This window comes from Egretta garzetta, unplaced genomic scaffold (genome assembly GCF_000687185.1).
Source record: "Egretta garzetta isolate BGI_Z169 unplaced genomic scaffold, ASM68718v1 scaffold85, whole genome shotgun sequence".
Lineage (NCBI taxonomy): Eukaryota > Metazoa > Chordata > Aves > Pelecaniformes > Ardeidae > Egretta > Egretta garzetta.
Window position 1 is genome coordinate 2,612,829 of NW_009259718.1, and position 13,093 is coordinate 2,625,921.

The following is a 13,093-nucleotide window of genomic DNA, read 5'->3' on the forward strand; positions in this document are numbered from 1 at the left end:
AAGATGAGAACAGAGGAGCTGAGCTAGGAAGTCACTAGGTCAGTAAGATGTCTTCTTTGTAGTGTAGCATTTAAACGGGTGATGGGAAACACTGGGCAGTTGCCCATGCACTGAACGTTTCCCGTGCCAAACCGTGTATGAGGTAGTGGTCCTGGTGAACACACACAAGAGGAGCATGCATGTAAAAACTGAATTACAGTGCCCATGGGGACAGCAAATGAGGGCTACGCACATGGCTTTCACTCTGGTCTGCACACTCAGAGCCTTGCTTTACAACCCTAGGGTTCTTGTAACGTAGTCATATATCTCTAATTCTATAATTAATTCTATGTTTAAAGCCTTTGCCACCCTGATTTAAAGGGTACTCACGTCATTTAGATCTGAAATACTAAGACTTGCTGCACACTCTGCTGGATTCATGAATGGCAGAAAAAGTTGAAACTTTTTGTTTGGAATTTCTTATTCTTTTTTGATAACACGGTAATGTCTTCTACTAATACAAAAGTTTTTTGATTCAAGTTCGTGTTTTAGTATTGTGTTATTAAAATACAACATAGTCTAAATAATAAATAAATAAGTTTTCTACTTAATCTTTTCATAAAAATCCTGACAAAATTAAGCAACACAAAAGTGAAAGCATTTGACATCACTGGAGAAAAAATGAAATGGTTTGAAACCAGAACATTTCTGCACTTTTGGCCTGCAAACCTACCAGAAACTCAATTTTTTCTTTTAATATAAAGCAAGCATTTGTCTCAAAATTTTGGAATTTCCTGTGAAAATCGAAAGAAAAAATAGCCTTTCAGCCTTTCATACCATTTCTCTGTATAATAAAGCAAAAGTGTCTAGGTCCTCTTTCCTACAACTTTCATTATTTTGCAGAATTTTAGTGTGTGACCTATTTGTCTTCTTTACAATCTGCAGTCCCCCATTTTTCTATCTCTGTTCTTTATTTTAGTAAAAAAAAATTTTTTTTAAGAAACTCTACAGTATCTTTACAAGTTCATTTATTTTACCTAATTCTTTGGATATCATGGCACCACACCATTAATACATGAACTGTTTACCAATAACTTATCAGAGATGCTAAAGAACTTTTTAACTGTGTTTCTCATCAACAAATGATAAAGCTCAGAGGAACATGAAAATAATAGAAGTGAGCATAAATAAATTAACTATCCATCAGGAAATAAAAACAAAGGCAAAACATATATACAGAGGAAAACAGCCTTAAAAGTAGTGGTAATAGAAGGGGTACTGAGGTAGCAGTGAACAGGAAATTAAACATACGACAGCAAAAAAACAGAGTCACATAAAAAGTGCTGTCAAGAAGGAAAGTGATAAGTTGTCTTTACATATATGTTGCCCAAGAGTATCTAAAACTCTCTGTCAGGGTTTTGGGACTGCAGGATCCAGGCAGATGTAGGAGCAGCACTGGAAGAAACTTCTTAAAAGAAACGGGGCCAGTCTAGCTGGCTAACCTGGAAAGTGTTTTCTAAGGAAGACATCATTATACATTGGATCGGCTTAGTAAAACAGTCCTTCTAATTCCTCTAAGAACTAGTCTACAACTCCTCCTGTAAAAATTAATTAGGATTGCAAAACGCCTTCCTCAGCCTTAGACTCCTGCCCCGTGCACTCATTAGGGGAAGGAGAGAGATCAGCGAGGAAACATAAACAAATTTCTGTTACCTGTTTCTTCCAGAATCTCTGAAACCTTTAGCGAAGGGGTTTCTGTCAATTTTTAATCTGGTGATCTAGAAAGGAAGAAAAAGAGAATTAGCTGATCTCTTCAAAATCCTTTTCTTTCAGCAAATAAAAAATTACTGATGATTACCACTCTTGCCCAAGCCACCTGTATGATGACCTTTCACATTTATTTGCCCAGACTTGTATTAAAGTCATCCTTCCTTTATCCACAAAGAGATTATCTGCTTAGCAAATGAACACTGCCAGAGACAGAAACCTGGCAGCATTGGGAAACCTGGCACAGCGCTGGGGCTGAGAGGCTGTTCCCGAAGGAAAAGCACATCTTGGACCCAGGTGCAAAACCCCAAGAGCTGTAACTCATCGACAGCTGTGTGGTTTGGGAAGCAGGCATACTGGTCAGCTTTGGCTGGTGTCTGGGTTATTCCAGCCTCAACACTCTAGATATCCGGCAGCTGGATGCACTCAGGGACCTTCAAACAACGCTAAGGAGAAACGGCAAAGCAAAGCACAAGCTACAGCCTCCAAAGACAGCAGCTGGCCACTCGGTCACACGTACAAGGTGCTGCTGTTCTGGCTGGCATCTGGGTGGCCCGTTCAAGGGTTTTCTGGTCTGGAAGCCACTTTTTTTTTTTTTTTTCTTTTTTCCCTCCTCTAAACAAAGAAGACAATAGCCAGACAGTGCTTTTGGGGAATCTTCCTTCCTGCTCTATTTTTAGACATGAATTCCATGTTGGTGAATGTGGAAAATAATACTGGGATTTTGACCTTGCAGCCTGTGTTATCATACTCCCTGTTACCTATTCTCCAACCTGGTACAGCACGAGAGGTCCCCTCTGCCAGGCCCACCTTGTCCCAGAGACCCTATCTCTGGAGTGAAAAAGATCCTATCAAATTTGAGGTGTTTTTGCTGAAACTGCTCAAGAGGGACTAGTTTAATACAGACAGATCTGAAGCAGATTTGCAGGTGTTTTGCTTCTGTCAGAATCAAGCCCTTACTCTGGATATTAACCTCAGATCTGGAATGCAGCTCCTATTTTTGCAGAAGCTTAATTTGTGAACTTAATTTCCGCTGGCCTGACTTTGCAGCTGTCCTGGGACTTGTGTGTACAGAGACAGATATGTTCTGTGGAGGATGGAATTACAGCAGAGGGAATCCCTGTGGTGGATTTGCTAACATTTTACAATTGTTTCCAGAGACACTTCTCCCAGTAAGGCAAAGTTTTACAGCCACTGGAGGGCATGCAGGCAGATTCAGAGGATTTAAATTCATTTTTAATGAAAAGGTTTCTCCAACCCACCAGAATCTCCTTTACTGGTATTATAAAAATGCCCTCCCCAAAACTTTTTTGGACAAAACTCCCAGTTGTTTGGAATTCAGAGAGACAGGAAGAAATTTCAGTGCTTCTTTACAGTGCCAGTGCCTGACAGAGATCCCTCCCTTAGCACCTCCCTAACTTGTGTAATTACGTCTTACAGGTCTGGTCATTAGGGAAGAACTACAGGCTTTTTCCTGACATTTATTCTTCCTTCTCTATCCTCTTTTCATGTCTGGTCTACAGGCAAAGTTTGTGGAGTGCATGAATTTGGGCAGGGTGGGGTGGGAAATTTCAAATGCTGAAATGACAGCAAACCCACCATTGTATTGCAATATTTTTTTCAGCTGGAATAGTTGATCCATTTTGGATCCCAATTTAAGTCAATTCAAGGGGAACAGACTGAGAAAAATTTAGGAGCAGTTATCCAGAAGCAGTCATGGGAGCACTGTCAGCACATGTGCTCTCTCTTACATGTTGCAAAATAAAAACCCTATAACAATTCACTGGCTAAATGTGGCAATCTGCCCTAGGCTGATTTGACATGGGTTTGTCCCTCAGTCCAAGAATACTAAATATAATCTTTCACTGGCCACTGAAGGAGAAGGGGGAGCAAATGTGTAATCCACAGCAAGCCCTTTCCAAAACTCCTTTCTTTGCTGGTGTTTCAAATGCTTACACTCTCAAATGCTCACATTTTCCTAGCAATTAATGTCCTCTAAAAGATATCATATCTTTGGGAAAAATAGACAGGGAATTCTGTAATCAAATATGAATGTGGACAGAGACAACATTTCTGAGTGCCATGAAGTCTAGTTCAAGAAAAAAGGGGCGGATCAGTAACAAAGCTCAGTAGAGTCAAGGCCTCCGCAGATAGGATCCCACTGTAGCAACATCTCTTCCTTACGATATCTGGAGTCGATGGTAACAGTCACCACCGGGAACTGTGCAAGACCTGAATCAAATGTGAGTTATGCATGAGAATTTTAGTTCATATGCAATACATGGACCACTGCTGCTTATGTTCAAAGGCTTTTTTTGTCAGCAAACTGATGAGATTCTTCTCCTAGAAAACTTTTTCCTTCACTTTAGTAGTGAAAAAAACCTATGTGTTTTCTCTGTGAGATAAGAGATCTAGACTAGCTGTACTGCCTTTAAAATTGTGGTGGGGACAGGACACTAGTTTGTACCATGAGGCAGCAAGGAAAAGTGAAGACAATACATCTCTTTATGGTTGATCTCACCTACTTACTTTACAATAAAACCTGCAGGAATCTTATCTGCAAGATGGTTTTCTGCCTAGATACCTCATGTCTACAGCATTTTCTTTTTGTGCAGAAAAAAAACAGTGAGCCTGCCAAGGGTACACTCTTCTTGAGCTACCTTTCTTAGATAAATTAATGTCTCTTGCACAAATTGCACGCTGGTATTTTTATGAACACCCAACATAAAATAAGCCTGAAGGCATGCAGGTTTACCTGTTGATTTTGGTAGGCTGTCACTGTGGTGAAGACAGTCTCAGGGAAGTTGAAGGTTTTCACTCCATCTCCTGAAGGAACTGGCTTTGTAGGAGAAAGATCACTGCTGAAATCCTTGCGGATGACATGAACACGGGGCTGGTACTTATGCATTGAATGTAAGATTATCTGAAAAAAGAAGGAAAAGGATTTTTTTTTTCCTTCAAAACATCTACACTATGTCCAGAGGTACAAGGAAGCAGGGAAGGAGTGAGGGCTAATATGAAGAAAATTACTCTTTTCTTACAAGCGCGTATGAGATGAAGTTTGTGCCACATGCAAGTGCCATGTCAAAGTGGAACTCCCATTCGAGGGAGAAAGGGGCTTTATTGCTTTAGAGCGGCAGGAAACATTTTGTGGGAGGCTCTGAGGTAGGGGAAGAAGCTCCGTAACACTGAAAAGTGGCTACAGACACTCGTGGCCAGCGGGACACAGGAGCATCAGAGCAGCAGCAGCACCCTTTCAAATCTGAGAGGAGCAAGGCTAGGTTAGTAGACACCAGGATGAGCTTCTAACTTACATGGCCTTGATCATCAAGCTCGTTGTTGGTCAGCTTGAGCTTGTCAAAACTGACCACCTGCCTCATCCAGGTGTCTCCAGAAGCCAGTGAGTCGGGGTGGATGTAAACCCTCGGGGGCACTGGGGAGTCAGCATTGCCAGCCACCATCCACTTGGAGCTGTGATACACATACCTGAAAGAGGAAGGGGTGATGGCTAAGGGAAGTCATCACTCACTCACTGGAGGAACATTTCCAAGGCTCCCCCTCCCCTGCCACCCTACCGCATGCACCCCAAGCTCTCATTTGCAGTCAGGGGAGAATGTGCTTTATTGCAACCTCCTACCTTCTAAATGAAAGCCAGATTACCCCTGAGCCACTTGTTCAGAGTTGATTCCTTATTAAAACCACCTTTGCAGTTATTTGCCCTGTAAAACTCTGCCACATGTGCCTTCTCAACTCCTTAACCCTCTCTGAGCCAGAGTAAAAGGCTAGAAAATATGGGTAAACAAAGCCCTCTCTGGAAATATTAATAAATGACCCGTCATTTCTGGAAATCTGCACTGGTGGCCATGCCAGACTGTGCAAAACACATATGTCTCCATCCAGAAAGGGCAAAATCCAATGGACAACACTAGAACAATTGATAAAACAGAATTTATGGTTTGAAATGTTGTGAAATAGGAAATTCCATATAGTGTTACAAGTGTTGGGATTAGAGGGAAAAATAATTTTTGTATTCCTAGTCTTTTGTGATCTTTTGTGTTCCTGACCTAACCATCCTATATATGCCATAAATTTCTCTACCACAGCTTTGTCTTGATGCTTTTTTTCTTTCTGTCCTGTGGCTCCTTCAGCCTAAGGCATTTCACAAACACTCCTGCTGACACCTCAGAATTCTGCCCTGTGCTGCCCCTCATTGGGTCTCTACTCAGCTCCACTAAGCTATTTCAGTCCTTACCTACAAACAGGGATTCATTTCATGTATTTTCAAAAGAAATGGAAAAAAAAAAAAAAAAAATCTGTTCCTTTAACTGCTAGCTTGCTCTATGTGGCTGCACAAACTAACAAGGACAGAAACAAAGTGTAAGACAATATATTTATTTTCAGTGTTAATGCTGTAAGAACCGCACTAAAGAAAGGGGCAAAACATCTAACTGAGTAGCAGACGCTACCTTGATGCTTCCCAGGAAAAGCATTTTCCTGAGAAACACTGCTCAGTCTGAGAGTAAAAATGTAATATTTAGCATTTGAAGAGAGGATCCATTCATGTTGGTGCAGCCAAGACTATCTGGGGAAAAGGCTTGCTCTCAGGAGTCTTTTAATGAGAGAGAGATAAATCACCTCTGTCTGGATAGTGTTCTGGGATGCAGAGGACCATGAATTTTCCAGAGTATTTTTTAGGATCAGGAGCCCATTGATATCAGACAAATCTCTTCTTCCTGTCTTTCAGCTCAGTGGTGGAGAGTCACCAGAGGGTTTCTCAATGTCTCCATACCGTAGGCCAGGGCCCATATCCCCTGTGGCTGCTGTGCTGAACAGTGAACGGCTTTTAAAATAAAAATCACCCAATCCAATTCAGGCTAAACCTGAGGTGCCCATCTTAGTTCAACCACTAGTTGCCCATTCCTTTCTTGCTGAAGTAGTTTTAGAGGCTCCAGGCTCCCCACTGATAACTCCAGTTATCAGTTCCCTCAGACAGTTATTGCTAATCATGTCAATTATGAAATGCATGCCAGGGATCTCCCTGATTAAAACCTGTTATTTGAAAAGAGCAAGATTTCAATCCAAAAGTGCAAGAGAGTATATTAAACCTCTGGGTTTGTGTCTCACGATTCTGGTCAAACCAACTGCATTGGTGTAAATCAACATGGTTCCCTCCATCATACCTTTGAAATGGCATATAATGGCATGTGTCCTTCATAGGCTGTCATTGATGGTAAGTTATCACAAGGTTCCTACCTCTGTGCCTAAAAAGCTTACCTGTATCTCTTGTTATCCACAGGCACAATGTCCATGGCAATATAATACTGCTGGTGGGGATCCAAGCCTGTTATTTTCACTCTCATGGCTGGAAACATTCTCCTAGGAAAAGAAGAGCAGAAATAAGGAAAAAAAAATGGTGAATAAGGAAGCTGAAGGGTCTCCTTAGACCTCTCTCTGACCCCAGGAGCATGCTACCTTACACAGCCCATTTCTTGCATGACTTGCCTGGGCTTGGTGTGGGTAGAAAAGACTGTGCTGGCAGTGGTTTGAATCTCCAAATTTTTCCCAATTAAGAAAAGGGTAGCAGGATAACAACCCATGGGTAATAAGAAAACACTCCCAGTCGAGCACTCTGTTCCCAGCTCCTAGCAGACCGTTCTTCCACGCTCCACACAAATCGTCCTCTCTAGGCATTTCTACGATGGGCAGTGTACCTTCTTCTTGCTGTTTTTCCCACTGGCCATTCATCTGTAATTATTCTCTCATATTCCATGAAACAAACGCAGGATCACTTCAGTTCTCTTTTTTGAGAAAACCACATTTCGGTATAGAGTTTGATAGTACTGGAGTAAGATTTAAAGCAAATCCATCATCCTGAAAGATCCTCTCACTCTCATGTTTAGTTAGTTAAGAAAAGATGTCTTTCAAATTAATCTGCTTATTGGGCATATATTTCACATTTAACAGAAACACTGGCATTATTGTCATGGTTTCCTTGGAGTCCTGGTAGTATTTTGTGCAATCTTTTAAATAAGTGTTGTCTTTTCAACGTCATATGATCCAAATCCATCTTAACCATTTTATCCCAGTAGGCAAGTTTAGAAACTCTACACCAGCAGCAATCAATTCCCAGCCTTTCTTTTCTTGTCTGAGCACAAGTTTAGCTCTGCTGTGCACTAGTCACTCTTCTGGAGGTGTTTGTAGCTAGGCAATTATTTCAGAAGATAACAACTTGGAACAATTTTAACCTCAAAGCATGTCAGTATTAGTGTGGCTATGGCATAATTTCTCCTTCTTAAAGAGTTTCTGGTTGTCAGTAGTCCAACTGCCATTCTACATTTCCCTCAAACACCATGCTGAGTGAACTGTTTATGCCATATTATATTTGCAGTATTTTAACATCTTCATAAAATGTGAGGAGTAGAACTGAGCAAAGTGCAAAAGGAAATGAGCAGCAGAGCAGAGCACTGAAAGAAAATCTGTGTTGCTTCACTGACTGTTAACTCAGACCTGAGCTCTACCTGAGTAGCATCCCAAACCTTATCCGACAAAACCTTAGGCTGAGGTCCTACAGGATGGTGTTACTTGATTGCCTGACTTCTGCCCAGAAGACACAGAACTTTGGTAGGAGAAACGCTGGAAGTGCTGGATGCTCATATAAAATTACATTATGCTCCTCTGTTAAGTTGATACATCCTTCTGGAATGAGGGTAGTTTGGATGGAAAGAGGATATTAAAGGAATATAAAATCATGATGCCAAATCATGGAAAAGTGTACAAGAAATGTTCGTCTGCTGTTTCTAGGGGCCATCCCTAAAAGCCATCATGACACTTTCCTTTCTATTTAGCGAGAAGCAGTGTAATGTCAGAGAATAAGATTTAGTTCTCCCAATATTTCTGTTTCCCAAGTATTACCAGTGGACACAGCCTGAAGGAGGAAGAAAACAGGAAAGCTTATATCAACATCTCCAAATGTGTCTCTAAAACTTTGCACTGAGGGATGCAACCATGAGAAGCTACTTTATTCTTTGCCATCCAGGCCGCATATGCCCACTTGCAGAATAGTGTGGGAAGGAGGAGGTTCGTGCTCAGCCTTCACCCTACCCACAGCTCTTCCATTTCAGGCCACTGAGAAGGAAAGTTCTGATCTATTAGTAACTGCATCTACCTTACAAAGGGCATTTATCTTGAGGGGTGAGGAGGGCACCACCCCACGGCTGCCGGAGCACAGCTAACCTGAGTTATGAGAGACATAAAACTGTCAGAAAAAATTGTCTGCAGAAACCCTTCAAGGACAGAGCAGATTTGTGCAACTGATGGTGTGAGTTTGCTAGTTGAACAATTTGGGGGGAAAAAAAGAAATAATGGATTAGTCTTCGGAGGCTTGAGGGCATTACCCTGTTTCTACCACAATGGCTCATTAAATCTGGTCAAGCCAAATGGGTACAGGATGTGGCATTTTACAGTCCAGCTCTCCTTAATTGGAGAGAGGTAGCTTGGGAGAAGCTTAAGAGGTAGGTCATGTTTCAGAGGGTTGATGAGAAATGCAGGATTAAATCTGAGTCTCTTTGGGTCTAAGTCTGTGCACTGTGTTGGGAAAATTGAACGCTGTGTGTCCCAAGAAGCTTTCTCCAAATCTGCAGCCTTGTGTAAAGTTGCAGTATAGCCTTTGGGGTTGTTTGCTTATGAAATACCTTGTAAAAGATTACCGCAGACCATTCAACAGGCTTAGAGGCTAATCTCTCAAATGATCGGAGAGACCTCAACTGATCCCACTGCTTTCTGTAAGGTTTAAGTGTACTTTTAAAGTTTTGTAAATTATTACTGTTTTTCTTTTTCTGTGGGTGTAAAAGTAACTCAGGTTTCTTTGCCATAAGGATGTGGCCTGGAACTGTCACAGCAGGTCTCCAGAAGCACTGCTGTGTGGAAAGGGGAAAATGGAAAAGGCAGAGGCAAACAGTGGCGACTTAGGGATGTACTCAGGTGTAATCCTGGTTAAGCCCCTGTGCTCTGTGTCTCCTCTTGGCCCCCAGAGGCACCAGCCCTATGGAAAACACGAGGCTCAAAGGTTTGAAAGGAATTCAGGCCATTTGAAAATGGCTGTATTAATAAAAAGTCAAGAACCTTTCATCTAGAAAGATATCAGCTAGCTTTATAGTCAACAGCTACAGACACGAAGGACGTCTGTTTTCATAGGGAACACATGATGACATCTGATATATTTTAGGAGGAGGTTTTATATCAACAGCAGTTTGGGATGATCAAGTTATTTATATTTTATCAGACTGTGAACTCACACACAGTACCCTTTTAGGGGAAATATGATGTGATATGAAATAAGTTATTACAACTATTTTAGAACCACTTAGAAGTGTTTTAAAAACCATTTTTGTTACAACCACGTGCCTCAGTCTACTCAATTCCTGTCTCCTTCCATAACAAGAATGAGATTTATGAAACTCTGAATCTGAAGAAAACTAATGATATATGAAGATCTCCAAAACTTCATTAAAATAGCATTTGCCAGCACAGTAGTGTACTGATATTAAGAACCATGTTTGGGAATTTTCAGCAATAGAAAGAAGTAGTTGGATTGTGGCAGCCAGCATTTGTTGTTGTTGTTCAAAATTTCCATTTAACACAAAAATATAGCTCAATTCTCTTTTGTGAAAACTGTTCAAAGAAAGAGGATTGCAGGTACATCCCCAAACTGGATTTTTTTTTTTTCCAATAGCATAAAGCTTCAGATTCTAATCCTTAGGAGTCTCAAGGTGCCAACTCTTATCCCTCCCCCTTGAGCCAGCACATGTGAAGCTTGTGTCAAGTTGGATCTGTCTTCAAAGTTGGCCTGCTCTGAGTGGAGGCACGGTCTGGATGACCTCCAAAGATCCCTTCCCACATAAATTCATTATCTGTTTCACAGGTTAGTTTTAGAGAGGGCAATTCCCCATTAGGGGATAAGAAATTAAAAGATACCTGGCAGGTTGACTCAAAACACAAATGCAATTCCTTTAGGCTCTTCAGTATTGGAAATACTCCTGTACAGACAGCTTGGTGAGCAGAAGTCAGATGAGAATTTAAAAGGACTGACACAATTTACTGTGCAGTTTCCATGACTGTTTAGTGTAATGATTTATACGCTGCATAAAAAACAACTTAAATAAGATTAAATTTGCTAAGGGGTGACATCTGCTAAATGCAAACCATAAAATGAAGGGATGTGCTCTTCAACTGTATCAAAAACCAATTTGTCTATTGACAGTAACAGACATTGTAGTAATTTCCAGTCATAAAAAAATCTGATTGAGAAACTCTGCAAAATAATCTGATTTAGGTTTTCAGATTAAGTGTGCACAGTGTTTACAATGTGCGTGAGTTTAACAGGGCAGCCGAAGTTATCATTGCTATTTTATACCTCATATTTCCTTGCATTTAAGACCAGTGCCAAATGTATATTTATTTATAAGAACAAACCTGTGAGGAGTGAAAGTGAGGGAAGGGAAGGGAAGGGAAGGGAAGGGAAGGGAAGGGAAGGGAAGGGAAGGGACTCCCAAGGCAAGGCAAGGCAAGGCAAGGCAAGGCAAGGCAAGGCAAAACAAGGCAAGGCAAAACAAGGCGAGGGAGGAATGACTTTCTGTTTCCCCCTGTGACGTGGGATCATGTAGAGGAGATTTCTGTTGAGAGGAAAGGCTGAGGGCAGGGTTTGGAAGCAAAAGGATTTATTGTTTATGAGGGAGAGGGAGCCCAGCAGATCTTCTCAGTAACTCCCAAAGGGAACATTTTTCTGGAAACTGGAGAAAGCTTATCTGGCCCACTAGGCCAGGACCTCTGGGCAGCAGTTTGGTAGCTGTAGCCTGCCAGCCCTTGCTCTGAGAAGTCCTCTCCATGGGCCCCTTCAGCATCAAAATCCCTTCTGCTGTCTCTAACTGAAGAGCACTGTGGGGCCCTTCCTTCCTTTCACTGGAAATAAAAAACAAAACAAAACAAAACAAAACACACATTTGGTAATGTAAACAGCCCCAAGTACACGTTTCAAACAACTCAGACTCATGGTTTCAGGGAGGCAAAGAGACTCCAGACAAAATACCATTTAACCTATCAGGAGGCACAGAGGAGTCAGGAGAGGACAAGGTCACCTGTTCCACTCCCTGCTGGCTTTTTCCACTCTTATTACTAAGTCCAGCCTCAGCATTTAGGGTTGAGCCATCCTGCAGTGCAGATATGATAACTATGATATGGCAGGTGAGATCATTTCCCTCATTGTTGAGATGAGATCCTGGCTCTGTGACAGGTAGAACCTGAGTCCCCAGAGTGGGGGGCTGTGCTTGTGTGCGTGGTCACACTCATATGAACATCTCCATAAACAGTAGGCAGCACTTCCCTTCCAGAGCAGGACTCCAAGCGCCCTTTATAGTGTACCCCCCAGTAATAAATGTACATTGCTTTCCCCCTGGGCAGCACTTCTATGCAACAGTTAACCTACAGATATCTCTGCAGCTCAGGTGACCATGGACTTTAGCTGGGGATTGTAGGGGTGTGGGGAGGGATATAAATTCCTCTGCTGATGTTGCCAGGATACATGCATGATCACCATTGGTGAAGAAGAGTAGAGAAAAAGGGTTATAGATGTTTTTAGGACTAGTTGCTTAAATCAGTATGACCTGGGGCTTAAGTTGAATTTATTTATTTTGTACAGTCTAATGTTGCCTTTCAAACAAAAAGGTGATAAAGGTGATTGCAGATTTGAATGCACTGCAGCTGACAGAAAGCCATTTGCATCTTTTGCAAAGGAGTCTTGTTATAAGCATCTAATTAAATTCTGAATAACAACATTCTGATGGAAAGGAAGAAAGGAAAAGTTCTAAGAGGACTGAAGTAGGTTTATGGAAACAGATAAAAAAAGACATCTATAAATACAGCTTCAAGAAAAGAAAAAACAAAGCAGAATTAAATGTGAGTGAGAGTGGGAGTCTGAAAGTCAAAAAACGTAGTAGGCCTGACGTAGGCAGGATATAGCTCCAGAAATATGTTTGAAATGAGAACGTAGGTTAGAAACTAGTATTACACAGTAAGAGCAGAAAGCCATTGTGGGGTCAGGCAGGAACCAAGCAGTGCCTTACGAGTCATAGAAAATTAAGGAGCAGCTGTAGTTATAGACAACTGAGTCTGTAATTATAAGGGCTTTCAAAACAAAGCAGCCTTACAGGACTCAAAGGTTTCCAAAGAGAAAGCAACAAGAAGAGAAACATCTTCCCTGGGGAAGGAAGAAGTTGCAAATTACACTGTGAGCCTCTCACAGTTTCAATAAGTAGTAGGAAATCTTCAGGAAATAACACCAGTTCTGCTATTT

General features: G+C 41.5%; 1 protein-coding gene across 1 annotated transcript in view; it reads right to left on the reverse strand.

Moving 5' to 3' along the window:
- Window positions 1–13,093, reverse strand: part of TBX15 (T-box transcription factor 15) — a 97,043-nt gene that overhangs the window by 22,223 nt on the left and 61,727 nt on the right. Inside the window, 4 exon segments of the mRNA XM_009639102.2 lie at window positions 1,693–1,757; window positions 4,502–4,669; window positions 5,061–5,232; window positions 7,021–7,122. Of these exon segments, the coding sequence (XP_009637397.1) occupies window positions 1,693–1,757; window positions 4,502–4,669; window positions 5,061–5,232; window positions 7,021–7,122 (507 nt within the window).